We start from the raw sequence: 19520 nt of genomic DNA on the forward strand, positions 1-19520 counted from the left end.
CAACTACAGGCCTGGCAGCATAATGCAGCATTTTTAGTCATTTTCGAGAATCCGAGTAAACGGGATCATTATGACAATATTGTCGTCTGTACATGAAAAATGCAAAGAAAAATCTTTTCCATTTTTAGTAGGATCGTTGTCGTGTAAACGTACCCATAGTTAATACTGGTAAATGAAATACTTGTTAAATACACAATGTATAAAAACAACTTGACAATATTTAATTTTTCATGGTCGAACATGGAAATTATTTCCAACACAATGTAGAGCATAATAACTTTTTAAAGAAAATTTAAATTTATACAAATGTGAACAACTGCAAACTTACAAACACTGTATTACAATCTACATGGGTTCTTTATCTAAGCATTTAACTTTCCCACAATACAATGTGTCCATGTGACAAAAGAAAATTCAACATCTTTATTTGCGACAGGAACATGCAACATTGTTCGTTCTCAAAAAATTCAAAAAGGGAATTGAAAAATGGTTCCTCTTGTGAAACTTCAAACTGCTCAGGGTCATAGCAGTTACAGCTGTGCTGTTTATCAATTTTTAGCACAAACACACACACACAAAAAAGATTAAATTAATGTTGCTTTAAAATCAACCCTATCTGTCAAATATTGTTGATCCAAACCTCTATGACTTTCTTTCTGGGATATATAAGGAGATGTTTAGCACAATGTGAGCCATATGGAGGACTTTCATAATACTCAAAGGTGATTTGTGCCCTTTTAAAAGCTTGACGGCCTCGGTTCCCACCGTACTGTTCTGTTAAACGTCTGTTCCACAGAAGGATCGGAACGACATGAGGGCGAGTAAATGATGACAGAATTTTCATTTCTGGGTGAATTTCTCCTTAAAGTAAATGAGATGCATTGTGCAATGCAGTGGTCTTTTGGCACTCTGGAGGAGGTTCTACAGAAGTCTCTGTATAAATTAGATCTGTGAAGACTCCAGATAAAGTAAAGAGTTCTTGACCCGTGGCTGCTGACAGTCCTGCTTCAGCAGAGAATTGATGGCATCCTCAATCACAGACACCCATGCTTTCTGAAACATACATAACATACAGCCTGAATAAGATTTCTAGCATGATTGATAATACCATTGTTGTAAGATTTCATTGCTAATTTTAAATGTTATTGAAATGTAAAAATGTTTTGCTGCTTTTTTTAAAACAAAAACACAGTAAACACAGTAATATTGTGAAATATTATTACAATTTAAAAGAAAAATTTGTTCTATTGTAATATATTTTAAAATGTATTTTATTCCTGTGATGGCAAAGCAGAATTTTCAGCAGCCATTACTACAGTCTTCAATATGGTTGCTGAGTAAACTGACTTATCTTAAAGGGATAGTTCACACAAAAATGACAATTTTGTCATAATTTATTCACCCTCAAGTTGTTCCAAATCCGTATGAATGTTTTTCTTATGTTGAACATAAAAAAAAAGCCATTGACTTTCTTAGCAGAAAGAAAAAAAACTATGGAAGTCAATGGCTACCGTCAACTGTCAACCTCAGGCTGAACAATATGGTTATATTCAGAGATTTGATAATGTTCCTTGTTTGTTTGTGTTATCTTCTTTTGTGTTCAACAGAAGAAAGAAACTCATACAGGTTTGGAACAACTTGAGGGTGAGTAAATGACGACAGAACGACAAGTGATTAAAACGGATGTAATTTCTAAGAAAGCATCTGCTAAGAACATTCAATGTAATGTCATTTAGATATGACACTATATTGAGTAACCTGATGATGTTTGGCATGTCGGCACTAGCTGATCTTGCGAATTAGGAATGTTGGGTGGAAATCAAAACCTGTGTCTGTTGAAATTCAACATAAAAAAAAGCTGAATCTTCTATTCACCTTCATAGTTTCAGTCTGGGCTTGTAGAATGAAGGCTCCAATGCATTGCTGGTAACGATTCTGGTGCATTATTATGAATGAATTCGGCAGACCAGAGGCTGAAACATTCAAAAGACAACAGTGAACACTCTTTCAGTGTTTGTATCGACATCATTATCAGTGCTGATCACATGGATTCGTCCTCAAGCGATTACATAACTGCACTAAACAACTGCAACATGACCGTAATCCAAAGAATGTGTCATGGTATGCGTGTGTGTGACGTCAACACCTGTGGCATTGATCTGGTCTATGTTCTTCAACTGTAGGCGGTCCAGAGAGATGGGCTGGTCCAGGACAGTGAAACTACAGCCCTCCTGCAATAAGAGCTCAAGCTCTTGGCCCGCAGCGGGACGCAGGGGGTTCGACTCCACTACGCCAGACTTCTACAACATAAAAACACATAAGCCTGTGATTATAGCGGTTTAAGAGTTTGGCCATTCTCAAATAGACAAATGCGAAGATTTCTTATTATTATAAAAATTGAAAACAGTCATGCTTGTTTAATATAAAGTTTTCTTCGGATACTTTGCTGAACAGAAAGTAGAAATGATCTGTATATATTTAAAATATAATTTTATGCAACAATGTAAAGTATTTGATCAATTTAAGGCATCATTGCGTAATAAAAATATGAATTTATTTAAAAAAAATAACCTTTAAACGGTAGTGTAATATAAAAAGTAAATGGGTTAATTTTTTGATTTCATGTTGACTTTTCAACATTTTAGCGCTATAACCTGTATCTGAACTTGCAAAATAAGCTTTTAAGATTTTCTCATATCTCATATTCATCATCTCATATAAAAGATAAAATACATTTATATAAATATATTCAACTTTTAATCTCCATACAGTAGTCAGTATAATATTATGATCTGTCACAATCCACTGATCTCTATTCAACCTTTGCGTGTAAAAGGGAGTAATGGCTTGAATCAATAATCACTCCCAGACAGAATCAACAAATCTATTTTCACATTACCGTCACACGCTCGTACGCATCACCCATGCTTTGATTTATGTCAATAGAGGCATGACTGCGAGGCATTCTACAGTAATAACACCAAACAGTCACGCTTAAAAATCATACATAACCGCACCTTTTTGCTGCGCTTGATCTTCGTGATTAGAAGGAATTCGTCAAAGAGAAGTAGGTAAACCTCATGCAACTTTGCATTTTCTATGTGCAAAAGAAGACATAATGTAAGTTCACACCACACAACCATCCTAAATGCATAAGTTTCACCAATGAGAAAAGCTCAGCCATCCGACCTATGAGAACGAGCTTCCCATCGTGTAGAAGACTACGGTGAGACACCAGGTTCTCCAGGGTTACAGATTTTAGCAAGTGCTTCAGATTCTGTGAAGGATCAAACATGCACAGCCGTTAAATCTCTTTAAATGCAGGCATTATTAAAGGCACAATATGTAAGATTTTGGGATTAAAATATCCCAAAACCACTAGAACAATGTTATTTTGTAAAATATATTTTGTTGACTTGAGTACTTGCATTATTCCAAATGTTTCCAGCAATGTTTAAATCCAGAGAAATGAGCAATTTCAATTTAAAACAACGCTGCGTTACCCCACAATTTTATTTCGTCAAATAAAGTGACCTGTATGAGTAATAATTCAGCACTTGCGGCTGTTTCATTAGAATGAAATAAAAGAATGTGAATTTAAGTGATCAAACGTAACTGTAACAAAGGAAGGAGGCAGACGTTAAACGAAACTTTAATCCTAAAATATACAACGAAAGGAGCGGCAGCGACCAACGTAAACAGCAACGTAAAATTTCCAAGGCTCTCTGCCCCGCCCTGCTTCATACCACAATAACGTTAATAAAACTTTAATACATTTGCTCATCCATGAACATGATTTCTGCCCGAATCCTGTCGGATTGCTTTCCATCAGCTGTGGAGGAAGACGAAAACTCCCATGATTCCACACTCATTCACGACATCATCAAGCTACGCCTTTGTTATTGTTTTAAATAAGCGACCTCTAGCAGCGAAACTTACATACTGTGCCTTAAAGTATAACGTGTGTTTATAGAGACACATTTTGACAGACCTCAGGAACATGCGCCCTTTTGTCTCGCTCCCACACAGGAAGCCACACTAGAGATTCCTTCAGCTGCTTCACCTTCTGGTAGTTGTCCAACCACTTTACTTTTCCTTCAAGATCATCTGTACAGAGACAGAAAGAGAAAGAGATTTGGGTGGGTAACTTATTGTCTCATCAGCCCACACAAAGGTGGTTGGCTTTGAAAGGTTCAGTGCATTAATCCACACCTCCCCAAACAAACATTACTGCTTTTATACAACCACAGATCCTGTTTTTGTTTGTTCAGTTGGAGATGATCGACTTTATTTAAATTCTAGATTCTTCCCTTCTTCTGCGTTCCAAGAAAAGGCTCTTTCATCAACAATGACAAACGTTCATGTTGTTTGAACCCCACACCCATCAGACAACTGAAAGTCACCAGGAAGAGTTGAACACACACCCTTATATTGGTTAAACGGTGTCATTATGTGTGTTGAAATGAGCTGCTCCCATCTTGGGACGTTGTTGTATAGAAGATTAACCTATTATTCATTTCATGCTTGTCTAGCCATAGTCCTGAAGCAGGTCAACAAGTCAAATGCAATCATTACCATCACAACAAACATCGTAGAGAATATTACTGAAAGGTAATTGCGACTTTTTAACTCACAATTCAGACAGTTTTCTCCCAATTGCGAGTTTATATTTCACAATTCTGAGAAAAGTCAGAATAGTGAGTTATAAACTCACAGATATGAGTCATAAAATCCGAAATACGAGATATAAACGTACAATTCTGAGAAAAGTCAGAATTGTGAGATATAAACTCACAATTGCAAGAAAAAAAGTCAGAATTGTGAGATATAAACTCACAAAATTGTGAGAAAAAAAATTGCAATTACCTTTTTTTGATTTTTTATTCTGTGACAGAAAAAGCTTCCATAAATTTCACTGCATTTTTATGTTGAAAGTGAAATACATATATCATCACACATAGTCAGTTAGTGGGTTATTTGTTTCAAAATAAGAAAAAAAATGTTTTGTCTTTTAAAATGACTAAATATAGGACCAGACCTGTTGTGTGTCAACAGCAAAATCTTGTATCTCTACCACATGGTCATTACCATCATAACGGCATTTTTGATTAACAAGTTTGTCTTAGTAAATTATATATTTAAATAAATCTATTTAATATATATATATATATATATATATATACACACACACACTTTTTAAATAAATAAAAAAAACATTCAAATACAAATATTTTAGCAGATGGAAGGGCAAACATGAATGCATGAAAACACAGAGTGTGTATTTATCTCATTTCCTTATCAAAACAGGGTACTTGATAAAAACATAATGGATTTATGACAAGGTGTGCAATGCTTCAGAAAAGATAACTGCGCATATCAGGTTGACTAACTAAAACATGGCAGCTGTGTCTTTCACACTGATTTTGCAGCTGTCACTCTGCATATCTTTTCTCACAGCGGCTGTCACAACAAACCTCACAAACATCTTCTCTATGAAAACAGGAAAAGTCACCTTTCACTGCTTCTAATTCCTGGTTTGACAAGAGCGTTTTACACAAACCAGATCAAAGTATCTGCATATGAGGAACAAAGAAAAAAATTTGTTTTTCCTCCCACATAAGTATTGCTTAAAAAAATGTTTTTTTTTTTGGTTCGGGTTGATAATGGATATTTAATAATGCATGCTCACTTCCCTTGTGGTCATCTTGAATGTTCACACATTTTTTTTCTGTAGTACATTATAATTTTGTGATGGCTACATTTATTCAGACAAAATAGTATAACATTTAAATATCACTTAAAAGTAAAAATTTTAAAAACACTAATTTAACAACTTCTAAATGTAATATTTAGTAAATCTCAAAATTAATATAAATTTTTCACATATCTAAATTCACTTTTATTCACTTAATTTCAGCATTTAAAACAATTTATTTTAGTTCTAAGCATTTTATTTTTTAATTTATTTAGACAAAATAGTATATATTTTTTTTAATATCCACCATTTATCAGTTATCAGCCATAACATGAAAATAATTTTTAGCTTATTGGTATTGGCATGAATTTTCATATCGCGCATCCGTACTTTGAACTGTCACATTAATACCATTGACTTACAGATGGCTCTGTCAACAAGATCCACGATGCTCTGTATGGTGTTCTCCTCGGCCTCGGAGCAACTCCTCTTCCCAATGTTCTTCAACAGCAGAGGGTACCGTGTAAACCTCTGCAGAGGAATCACCAGAAGATCCTTCAACTGCAGTCTGCGGCACTGCTCGTTACGTTCACACCACTGGATGAGAGAAAGAGTGAAGGATGGGAAGAAAGATGTAGTATTAAAGTGCCCCTATTATGTAGTTTTTTTTAAGGCTCCAAATTTTGTTTTGGAGGTCTCCTACAATAGGCTTGCATGCATCCAAGGTAAAATTAGTGACATCACCAACCCTAACATTTACATAAACTCCGCCCCCGGAACACGATTTATAGATTATCAAGACAGAATATGCTAATCAATGACTAGAAGATAACTACACATAAGCTACATAAATTCATCAACTAACCATTCAGAAACGTCCTGTTGCATTCTACATGTTGTCACTTTCTTCTTGAGTCTCTCCATCATTGTTTGACTCCGGTTTGAACATAAAAGGCTAAAAAGTTGTAGAAATTTTCAGTGCATGTCTGTGTGAGTGCAAGCTCTTGAAGCTCCGCCCTCTGTGCTGCGAGCAGCAGCTCATTTGCATTTAAAGGAACAGACACAAAACGGTGTGTTTTTGCTCACTCTCAAAAATAAAAAAAATTTAAATGCTATATAAAAATATCTGTGGGGTATTTTGAGGTAAAACTTCACATACACACTCTGGGGACATAAAATACTTATTTTACATCTTGTGAAAATGGCATTATACCACCCCTTTAAGTTATTTCAAATTAAATGACATTAAACTGACTTAAAAAAAATGAGTTGAATCTTGTATTACTTATAAAAAAAAGTTGAAAATTGCTGAACTTATTTTGATGAGTTAAAGCAATGTAAAAACGTGTTGTTATCAATTATTGATCATATCATTTGTTACAGTGTAATAAAGAGGAACACAGATGCCACTTGAACTAAGGCGCTACAATGATCGGTCACGTTACATTTAAGAGTGCCAAAACGTTATTTAATGTTTGAATTTCAAAATAAAAGTGACAGAATTTGAAAGCTTAGACTTTGTTTCAAATCAAAAGTAACCTGCTCTGTCTTGTCTTTCTGTGTCAGTGTCCTCTTTGCGTCACGATTTTTCAATGCGTTAGAAAATGGATGTGTGGCGTGAGAGAGTGAGAACAGTGTCAATTGCGTGAAAGTTGGCGGCCCTGAGTAGATGTTGTTGTCAGGCAAACGTACTGTAGGTTCATGCAGGAAGTAAGACTGGAATTATCGATGACACTATTCAGGCAGATTATAATCGATTCTTTCTTTTGGGAAATAATGGCTGCATGCGAAAACTTGGGGAATGACTTTGCAGGCAGCGTTTGCGCAAGAAGGTACCTTACGAAACTGATTTCAGACAGACTACTGAGGCAGCGTAACAGTTTAATGATCTACAGCCAAATAGAGAGAGCTTTGGTGAGAACTAAACAAATATTTAATTACTACAGTAGTAATTTCTCGCTAGAAACGACATCAGAAGTGGAAAACGTTGGTCAAAAACGTACATTTACACAAACTGACCAGCAACCACAACTGACTGACCAATCTTTCTTTTTCTAGCTCAACTGTCATCAAATGGAACGCATAGGATTGTGGGATATCAAAAGCAGTGAAGAATACATCTATGCTTCCCTAAAAAAAATTATCGATCAGATGAAGGTATCTCAGGAGAAGTGAAGCTAACTTTGGATTCAGACGTGCCTTGATGCCTTCCTACCCTGAAATAGAGCATTTTTAAGTTTTCGGATGCAGCCAATAACTCTAATGCACTTTGATCTTTGAAATTTTGCAGACCTTTAACATTCATAAACAGCTATATTAAACATTACATAAAAAGTCATATCTAAAAAAGCACAATAGTGGCACATTTTTTATAATACTGTAGCCTACTTCTTCTCATGAATATAATACTGACAAATCAGATCCCCTGTGTGCAAGTGGAAAAGCAAGAAGCGACAGGCCAAAATTGATGTGGAGACAGCTGATGGTGTAAGAGAGGGAAAGTAGCAGAGTCAACAGTTTTTCAATGTTCAATGTTCCTGCGTGAGAAGCAACGGTCCCTGACAACTACCCTGCAGTGGCCTGAACCTCGTGTGGGAACATTTGCCCTGTTCCCTAGATCTTGTCAGTACATTGAGACCAAGCCCTGATTTGCCATATCAAATCTTGCCTGCCACGGTTACCTTCACAAAAGAGCCAAAGTCCTCCCTGAGCTTCAGGCTGTCCAGATAAAAGATGGCCGTACTGTAATTCAGGCAGTATTTCTGTAGACAATGGCAAATGCTCTCACCAAACGCCTGTAAAGTCAACAGTCAATAAGGGAGAGTGATCAGAAGAGAACAATAGAGAAAAAGTTCTGGTATCTTTTAGCAAACGGAACAAAAGATTAGCAGTGTTCAGTTTTTTTGTTTTCTAAAACAATCATTTGCTTAATGTCTAACATAATAATACATTATGTAAGCACAACATTGCTAAGGGGTTGGATCTCATGTTTGCTTTTGAGCAGTTATACATTATGTTTAAAGGTCACTGACCGTGTCTTTCCATTTCTATGAGCATTTTTTATTTTAGATTGTAGGAGTTATTTTGTATGTAAAGACTTTTACATTGTTAATGATTTCGGTCACACTTTAGTTTAGGGTCCAATTATCATTATTAACTAGTTGCTTATTAGCATGCACATTACCAGGATATTGGCTGTTTATTAGTACTTATAAAGCACATATTAATGCCCGGTTCTGCATGACCATTTCTACATCCCTTAATCCTACCCCATACCTAAACTACCTTACTAACCTTTAATAAGCAGTAATTAGGAGTTTACTGAGGCAAATGTCATAGTTAATAGTTAGTCACTAGTGAGAAAAGGACTCTAAACTAAAGTGTGACCAAGATTTCTACTTCAAATACATGCTGTTCGTTAGAACTTTAAATTTATCAAAAAATCCACAAAAATATCAGCATATTAGAATGATTTCTGAAGGATCAAGTGACACTGAAAACTCAAGTAATGATGCTGAAAATTCTGCTTTTCCAACACAGGAATAAATTACATTTGAAAAATATATTAAATATAAAACAGTTTAAATAAAAGTTCACAGTATCACTGTTTTTACTCTATTTTTGATCAAATAAATCATAAGAGACTTCTTTCAAAAAACACCTTTGAATGGTAGTACACACACACACACACACACACACACACACACACACACACACACACACACACACACACACACACACACACACACACACACACACACACACACACATATATATCAACCTATGGTATCCTACCTTTCTAAGGAGTTCATGCAGAGATTGAGTACTATTGTTGTCTGGACTGGCCCACATTTCCTTAATGACACGCAAGAGACTTGTAAGGAAGCCGAAGCTAACCTGAAATATAGTAAGAAACAAAAGAGAACTAAGAACAATATTTTATATTATATAAACCAGACTAGTCACAAAACTGCAGTTGTTAAATTTCCTGTTACAATTTTCCACCAAACTCATTGAAGTCTTACCAGACAGAGCTCATTGAGATTCGCAAAGAGCCTCCAGGAGTCAATGTCCAGTAGACACTCTCTCATCTGCAGGTCTGTTAGTGTGGTCAGAAACACCTATATGCAAAACAAAGGCAAGCACATTTAAGCTCTATTCCTACAGAGTGACGAAATGGTTGGTTGGCACCAGACTATTTGTGTTAGCTTGTAGTTCACTGGTAAATTTCAGTTACTGTAACCATGCAATATAAAGTACGATAAAAACTGTATTTGTCTCTTTCACTGGAGGACATGCCATTCCATAATACTAAAGGCATCATGTTCACACCTCTTTTAAAACCATAAGCTGATCAAGGAAGTAAACACATTCACTGGTGAAAAGCTCCCATATGGCCTCCTGTTTTCGGTAGGTTTTTGGATTCTCCGCTGCTTCCAGTTCAGAGCGACTGCTCAAAAAGTCCTCCAAAGACATATCCTGAAAGAAGAGAGAGAAATTTGACTCCTTAGGGCAAGACACCACAGGCAAAAATATTTTTCATTAAGAAATAAAGATATAAAGTCAGAACTGCAAGATATAAAGTCAATTTATTCTTTTTTTCTCGCAATTGCAAGTTTATATCCTGCAATTCTGACTTTATAACTCGCAATTGCAAAGTTATATCTCACAATTCTCAGAAAAAAAAAATTGAGATAAAAAGTCAATATTGCCTTTATTATTATTTTATTCCGCTGCAGAAAAAAGCCTCTATAATTTTCTGATTTATGGAGTGATGAAAAGAGAACTCATAACATTTTTACACATGAGTGTCTTGACTTAATAATAACAAAAACTGGACTTCTAAGGTGCCATGCATAAAAACGAAGGTGCTCTAAAGCTCATCTCAGGTGGTCAAAATCAACTGATTTTTTTTTACCTTAAATGTCTGAAAGTCTGTGTCTCTCCATTCCTGGACCTGAACGCCAGCCAGACACTTGTCAATGTCGGCTACGCTGCAAGTCTTTCCTTTTGTCTGTTGGAAAACACCACTCACATTTACTCAACATCACACTGCCCGGCCCTCAACAGGTCTCTTTGTGTTTGAGCACAAACTGTGGAGCAGATTAGATAGCAGGACATGTTCTAGCTCTGTTAGACAGGCCCGTTTTGTTGTTGTTTACTGTTAATTGAATTGATTGGGTGGAAGGTGTGCATGCATTCAAATCTGATGTAGCTCAAAATGGGTCAGTGAACACTATGTGCTAGACATCATCCGAATGACACGAAGCATCTGAAAAATTACAAATGAGTATCTGCAGATGGCACCAACCACAGAACTGGCATTAGATCAAAACTTCATGGGAGATTATTATTGAAACGTTAAAATACGGGAACTTACTGTGCTACGCCTCAAGAAGGGCCACTTTGATTTCTTAGTGTCTGTAAAAAATGCAATAATAAAATACTGGTAACACTTTACAATAAGGTTCATTAGTTAACATTAGTTAATGTATTAACATGAACTAACAATGAGCAATACATTTGATACTGTATTTATTCATCTTAGTTAATGTTAGTTAATAAAAATACAGCTGTTCATTGTTTGTTCATGTTACTTCACAGTGCATTAACTAATGTTAACAAATACAACCTTTGATTTTAACAATGTATAAGTAAATTTTGAAATTAATATTAACTAAGATTAATAAATTATGTAGAAGTATTGTTCATTCTTAGTTCATGTTAACTAAGATAGTTAACAAGTTAACCTTATTGTAAAGTGTTACCAAAATGCTTAACTTTATACAGAGCAAAACATTCAAGTCTATTGCAATTTGAAGAATGTGTTATTAAGCTACTTATTCTTTCTTTAATATTAAATTCTGTGAGTGTCAATAGGCTATAGGTTAGTAAATGTTAGCAATTCATATCAAACCCTGAGTCATGACATTGACTGACTAACCTGAATAGGCTGATTTATTTAAAATATCAGCAGCGCCATTGGACACAAACAAATCTCCAGGAGAAACATCCAATCCAGGAAGACTCACAACCACGGAGCTCCGCCTCCTCTCCTGCAGCCTGAGAAAAAGCAAACCAGAAGAGAACAGGTGAGTTCGGAGAACATTCCAGCCCCTGAGCCAGCCAGTCTTTCAAAGTAAAAGTATGCGTGATGTATGTGTCCTGAAATAATGTTGGTTAACCACAGAGCATCACATTCAACATTTATTTGCTTTGCATTTGCATAACGACACTTTCTACAAGTTCACCACGAGCTTAGAGGGTAGATTTGCATGTGAAATGCAATTCCGCCAAATTTATTTAACCTCTATCCAGTCCAGAATAGCACAATAGCTCCTTAGACCTCGGAAAACAATTATTTCACTAAATTAATCTGAGAAGGTTTGATAAACCTTGGCCAACGCGCTGTAGTAATCTCTTTATGCAGAGCCAAGCCGTGCTAAACTTGAAATTTCAAACCAGATTTGCTTTAGCAGGAAATCAAAGAATTCCATGTTCACATTTCTAACATGCCTTGCTAGTATTAGGTGGCCGGAACTGCGTTTGCAAAGACGACTAACGAAACCATTCCATGTAACAGCTGTACCTGCACACCATTGCATGGATTTATAGGTCTGTCAACGGACAACTGAGCAGTGGGATATATCGGAAGATACAGATTATTATATTCACTGGTTGAGAACAAAGAGCAGCAGTAGGGGTGGGAAGTCAGCACCCTGATTTTTAGCCTGCGGCAGTAGGAGCGAAGTCATTATTAATCAAATCAAATGATTTTTTTTTTTGTTGTTGTTGAGAAAACAAACATGTAATAAGCTCATTTATATGGTGGACTGCAAACAATGTAGAGAAGGACACATTTCTGCTCTTGTGCAGTTCCCTATTCTGTTAAATCATCATTATAGTTTATAATCACAATATTATATCAAACATGAATATAGTTCCGTACAGTGAATTTCTGTTTTTTTTCTGCTCTGCTTCAGTTTCCCTGTCACATTTTGACATAAAATCCTAAGGGCTTTTAGGCAGTGCTATGACTGTTTTCACACACAACTTGATAGTCTGGTTTTTGTTTGAGTCACTCTCAGCTTTGTGCCTATCCATCTGTACAGAGACTCAATGATGTGGTGTGTGTCAATAAACAGTTTACAGGGGCTTACTTACATCTTCAAATGCAGGTATGGGGGAGCAATAAGAGCTTGGAAGTAAGAGAAAATCATAACTTCCATCCATGTAATAAAAACAAAAATGTTTTACTACAACATTAAAGTAAAAAACAAAGGTTGATCAAGGCAAACTTTGACTGTAGGCTTTACAAATCTTTAACTGAAATGTGAAGGCCTAGAAATTAGAAAGCCAGGGAGGGAGGGAGGGAGGGATGGATGGATGGATGGATGGATGGATGGATGGATGGATGGATGGATGGATGGATGGATGGATGGATGGATGGATGGATGGATGGATGGATGGATGGATGGATGGATGGATGAAGAGGGGCATTTTAATCAATAGGTGCACTATATTACATATCCATTATATTTTTTACTTAACCATTAGTCTTCCTTATTGACTGTATGTTTAAATAAATCTGTCATGAAAGAAGTTAGTACACCATTGTTTGGATGGATAGATGGATGGATGCCTAGATTGGTGTCCATTGCTTGAGTTTGCCAAACCAACATAACAAGAACCCCAACTGAAGAACTGAATACAATAACAACTGCAGATACTATATCAGTCTTTCCGTGTTCATCACAGTGAATCTGGGATCATATACCAATAAACACTTGACTCATATAAAGTTGCAATGAGATATGAATTCTTTAGCATTATAAAGTGAACACCCATTTCCACGGTCCCTGGCACAATGAACCCATCAAATACTTCCTTTTTAACTTTATACTTTGTTAAAACCCCTAAAAAAAAAAACCTATGTGTTCACTTTTTACACTTCCAACTTCTCCTTTGCAAGTGCAAACAGAAACACAGATGCCAGTACATTGAACCCTACCAGTAAAAAGTCACTCATTGCATCTCCTTTTTACCGACATTAAAAACAGGTCACTGCTAATGGCTTGTTATCTAGAGGCGATCCTAGAATGAAGCAGCCCTCTATGCCGACTGTCCCTGCCCCAGCACGACCACAAAGAAGGGAGCATTGTCCTCGCACCTCCACGGAATAAAGATGCCCCTTTAACATAACCGTCCCGTCCAATCGCCGTCCAGGGATGAGCACTGCAATCAGACGGTGCCATACTGTAATTAAGGCCACAATAGCTGCCTAATTATCCACCGCTGAAAAGACGACCGTGGCCCAAGCAGAGTGGGCCCGACAGGGGGAAAAGCGTCACTAATGAGAGTTTGTCTGGCCCGTACAGGGCCGAATGATGGAACTCTAATAACTCTCCATTAAAAGTTCAAGTGCAGCTAACAAAGCGGCAATACAATGAACAAAGAACTTCCCTCTATCCCAACACCCCCTGCGCCAGCATGGTGGCGCTCTACTGAAAAAGTGTCCCGCTTTAGCCTCATTACCCCAAACGGTGTGTTTCCACACAAACAAATTCCTGGATTAATGAAACAACTTTTCAAACGAGAGATGTTGAGCAACAAGTATCGGCCGGGTAGTTTAAGTGAACAAGAAAATGCTGGTTTGACACAGAACAAAGTGACCATACACACTAAGGACAAAATTACGGTTCACATGCAAATATGACTCGGGTGGGGACGGTTTATGCAAAACATTAGATAGAAACAGCTCACCTACCTTTTATGACAGGGATCCTTGACCTGTAATCAAAAGCAGATACAACAAAACGTGAGCAAAGTACTTTAAGAAGAAAAAACACTAGTCATTTCTAAGTCATCAGCTGCATAATATCTATTTCAAAGGATCTCATCATACAACTGGTGTGGGTTAAAGAACCCTAAAGTTCTCACATCTACAGATATCTCACTCCATTGTGGAAATGCTTGGATGAATGTGTGAGAGGAGTGAATGGGGCTTTCCTTTTATACTTTTGATTCTTCACTGACCCTTCCATTATTTGGTGATTGCTGAATGCGCTGAATGGAGCTTCATCAGAGGAGAGGTCTGAAGCTGACAATGCATGAAACTACTGATTCAATTGCTGTCAAAAGCTCTTATTGTGAACTACTACCTCAGGAGGTCGAAGAGGAATGAGACAAGAGACAAGAGGCTTTCTTTGATAAGAGCGGAAAGACTCTTGCAATTTGATTTACAGGCATGAAAAAAAGACTGTTTCATCACATATCATATGAAACTTATTATCTTCAATTTAGAAAAGGATAATGTACAGCCAGAAAATCAAATAAACAATGACAGGGTGATCAGGACCAGGGTTATTATCATTAACTAAAACTAAGCCTATTAAAAACATATTGTTAATTGAAATAAAGCTACAAATTTAATGAAAATCTAAATGAAAAAAACCTAAACTAAACAAAAATGAGAAGTAACTGAAATAAGTTTAAGTTGATGCACCAAAACTACTAAAACTGAGATAAAAATAAATGAAATAACTAGTAATATATATAAAAATACTAAAAATTAAACTAAAATTACAATGAAAATCAAAAATATTAAATAAAATCTAATTTAAAATATTACTAAAATCTATTATCGACACCTATATTTTTTACGCTGTTACTTAGCAAATAAATACATTTGAGATTAAATAAGTGTATAATTGATCATTTTACCTTTATATTACCTTAATGCTTTTGCTAAAAAACTAAACAAATGGCCCTAAAACACTGCAACAATATTACAGTAATACCAAGCATGAAAGTTACAGTGTTTTTTACCTGAATAACCAGTCTGATATACAAAGATGTTATGGACGATGGGAAATATTAGGAAATATCAGAACACTAGCGCTATTGATCAGAAAATAAGTATTCTAGTTTTGAATATTTACTGTTTAGATATATAGGGTTAGGAATGTAAAGCCTGTAGAATTTTAAAGACATATACCTGCTCACTGTCATCGGTGGAGCTCTCAGTGTCATCAGAATCAGGCTCTTTTGAATCACGAGACTCTTTGCTCTTGCAAATGACACCATTGTCAAGGGTCTTTGATCTGTGTGATCGGATTTTCCCATGAATCATTGAAGATTCAAAGTTCCCGCTCTCTCCATCCAACTGAACAGCCAGTGGAGATGACTGCCGGAAAAATTGAGAAAGGGGACTTGTCGGAGTGGGAGACTCCTCTCCTAAAGGACTGTCTACCTTGCTTGGTTCTCGGTAGGAGATTCTCGTACTCCTCATCCTCCTCAGAGTTGGGGACGTGGAGATGCGGGCCGGGGCTTGTCTATCAAACTGGAATAAATGTGCGGGCACGCCGTCAGACTCCGTGAGGGAACCATACCTCAGTCTGGACGACGTCCTTCCTAAATCTATTCGCATTATGAAAGGACTAGCCGTTTGTGTGTCTTTGTCCTCGCCTTGCACACATTGGGTTTGAGTCTGTGCATCCGTCCCTTTTACCGTTATCCTCGCATGCCAGTCTATACAACTCCAGTCCAAAGTTTTATCCGCTTCCTTCCCGTTTTCTCTTATGAAAGCATAATTCAACTCAGTCATTTTGAGTAATCCAGCATTATATCCCACAACAGAAGACTGATTAAGAATCAGATGCAGGTTTGGCTTAAGTCATTCCCACAAAAATGTATCCAATCCTTAAACCCATGTCTCTGGAGCTTCTGAAAAGCAAGAAAGGATTAGAAAAGCCACCCACTATGTTTATTGCAACTCTTGTAGAACTAGCCATGTACAGTATGCCCATTTAATCCCAAAATTTTCCCAGGACAAGTATTTGTCTCCTTAAATGAAACAAACTGCATGCATTGTCTTAAAATGTTACTCAATAAGAACCAATGTAATTTAAATAAAGTTAAAAAAATTAAAAAATAAAACAAGTAATCAGTTGTGGAAAAAAGGAATGATAAAATAATGTTTAAATAAATTCAAGAAAACCTGCCGTTTCATTTGTAGTTTATAACTGTGTATAATACATCAACAACTCTTTTTAGAACCTTCAAACTCTACAACATTATTTTTGGTCACAAATGGGATTAAATGGTTTAATCTGCATTCACCAATACTTATGAAGTTAAGCGCCCAGACATTGAAAGCCCCTATAAACATTATGCAATTTTCAAGCAAACAATTCAGGAGGATTAATTTTTTTAATTTTTTTTTTACCACATTCTCAATAGGCAGTCTGTAGTTTATCATATAGCATGTTTAAAGTGATAATCCTTATGCTGTAGTAGCCATCATATTGTCCATCAAGTCCATCATATTGTATGATATCGTAGCCTATATAGGCCTACTTGTTTTTATTTATATATATGCTGCGTGTTCACTTTCTAACTTTTAACTCTTATCTTATATCTGTGATTTTATCTCTGTATTCTTCTGTGGAGCCTGCAGAAACTGGGTCATTACATGAAATGGGGGCCTTTTGTGATTTTTGAAAGTATGTTTAATTTATATACATTAAAGTTATATATATATATATATATATATATATATATATATATATATATATGAAGAGTTCAGATGCAAAAGCCTCTAAGTGCCATCTGAAATTTTCTTCTAGAATTATCATTTTTATAAAGCTTGTATATTTAAGTCAAGTAATTTCACTTAAATGACAATTAATAGGTCATTTGCATTGCCATTTAAGTGAAATTATTGAACTTAAATATACAAGCTTGATAAAAATGATCATTCTAGAAAAAAATTTCAGATGGCACTTAGAGGCTTTTGCATCTGAACTCTTCATATATATATATATATATATATATATATATACTAAATTAGCTGTAAAACTATCAACCCTTGAAATGTTGCTGACTGCACAATTGGTTTTGTAATATGAAATATGTTATTTTCTGATAGAAATATATATATATATATATATATATATATATATATATATATAAAATGACAGCTAATTTAGTCATTACCAAATATCCATCAATTTTTTATACAAAAATCATGGTTTAAGGGAGTGACTATATAAAAAAAATCAAACAGAACATAGGAGAAAGTGATAAAAAAAAAGATATAACATTTGAGTAAGGATGTGTTATGACGGTAACCTTGAACACACAACACACAAAGAAACCTATACTGTACTTTTGTTGTTGGTGTGTTAGGAAATATCATGCGTGGTCATTGTTTACATGCGAGAAACAAAAAAGGCAGCTTTTATGAGGAGTGACCCAAATACATTTCCAACATTAGCCTACATTTAATAACTACTGCATGCGTTATCATTGTGTACTTGATAAAGAAACTTGACTTGTACACCGTACATCACTGTGACAGAGCAGCGTGGGAAAAGGCACCTGATCCTGCTCTGGCAACCAGTGTAGGTTTACATGGATGATGCTAATAATAAATACACTTTATTTATGAATAAACCACAGTAAAAGGCATGATGTTGTATAATGCACTCGTATAAAAAACAGACAGTAAAATACCTTAGCTCAGTTCTTTGTTTCTGTAAACAAGAAACAAAGAACTAAACGTTTATTGTTGCGGACGAATCGCAGATGTATCTTTTCAGACAATGAAAAAAAAAAAAGTTAAAGGCTATTTGATAACTATAAGTGTCGATTATTATTTAAGTCTGTGCCACTTACCGCTTAGTTGTTCCCGGGTGATCTGCGAATCGGGCTGCTGGAGGGAAAAGAGTTTAACCAAATTTACAAGTCTCTGCTACAGTTTCAAACCGGCTATTTATCCCCAAAAAGGTACACGCAACAACAGAACCCTGCTCCGTTTAAAGTGAAATAAGCGTATGATAAAATACTGCCTGCATTGGCTCTGAGGCAGCGCAGGTTTTGTGTGAGGGAGGTTTTCTCTGCTGCTTTGTCGCCTATGGTCAATGGAGGTGGAGCATAGCTGTATTGTGTTGATGTGTGTGTGTGTGTGTGTGTGTGTGTGTGTGAGTGTGTGTGTGTGTGCGGTGTAATCTCGTACTGCGTGTGTTCATGACCTCATGTTTCTTAAGACAGATAGGTAAGTAAGTAAATGACAGGTACCGTGCATCCAGGTTAGATGTCGTAGTCAGTCACACATGAGCTTTAACCTCATGGAAACTGTGAGCAAATGTCAAGCATCTTAGTTTTCCTTCCAGTGACCACGTGATAGGGTTGATGCTGAGATCAGCCAGGTTGTTATTCTCAACCTTTATTTATTTATTTATTGGACGGTGTATTATTGTCATTGACAAATTAGGATGCCTGATATTATAAGTTGTAAAATCTAGTTTCAAAAAACATACTAAGCTGTTAGAAATGTCCTTGTAATTCATGATGGTTTATGTTTTGAAAAACCTATTATCTAAAAAGGTGATTTGTTAATTATTTAAATATACTAATTCAGTAGCCTAATTAAAAAGTTGATCGCATAGTTGTATTCAAGTCAGTATTTGTATGAATGTCATTTTTATTTTATTTTCTTGTTTTTAAGAACTTCATAGAATTCACAGAATTATAAGTAATTATAAAGGTAATGAAAAAATATTTTTTGTGAGTAAAGAACCCAGCTATATAATTAATTAAATACAATTACACCTACACATTTATTTGAAAATTAAGGAAAGTTCAGTCATTAGTATCATCTCTCTCATCTAGGTCACAATTCAAAGTTCCACACGTAAAATTTTAAAAATATACTTTTTTTTACATTACGTTATGTGGCTGTGGAGTTGTATTAATAAGATTATAAAACCAAAATTCAGTAAAAACCAAGAAAACATGTGACCATGTGGCTTTATTTTGTTTA

At 35.7% G+C, this 19520-nt stretch overlaps 1 protein-coding gene across 1 annotated transcript; it reads right to left on the bottom strand.

Annotated features, from left to right (window-relative positions):
* Positions 1-198: 198 nt before the first annotated feature.
* plekhg7 (pleckstrin homology domain containing, family G (with RhoGef domain) member 7) lies at positions 199-18620 on the bottom strand. The gene is made up of 17 exons (XM_082181659.1): positions 18374-18620; positions 15693-16420; positions 14463-14485; positions 11640-11758; positions 11076-11116; positions 10614-10709; positions 10028-10174; positions 9721-9816; positions 9491-9592; positions 8377-8490; positions 6118-6292; positions 3992-4107; positions 3190-3277; positions 3018-3097; positions 2147-2300; positions 1876-1973; positions 199-1053 (listed from the first exon to the last, which is right to left on the bottom strand). The coding sequence occupies exons 2-17, from the start codon at positions 16299-16301 to the stop codon at positions 943-945; spliced, it is 2169 nt and encodes a 722-aa protein (XP_082037785.1). The 5' UTR covers positions 16302-16420; positions 18374-18620; the 3' UTR covers positions 199-942.
* Positions 18621-19520: the final 900 nt, after the last annotated feature.

The sequence above is a fragment of the Leuciscus leuciscus genome, assembly GCF_965113295.1.
Source record: "Leuciscus leuciscus genome assembly, chromosome: 10".
Classification (NCBI taxonomy): Eukaryota; Metazoa; Chordata; class Actinopteri; order Cypriniformes; family Leuciscidae; genus Leuciscus; species Leuciscus leuciscus.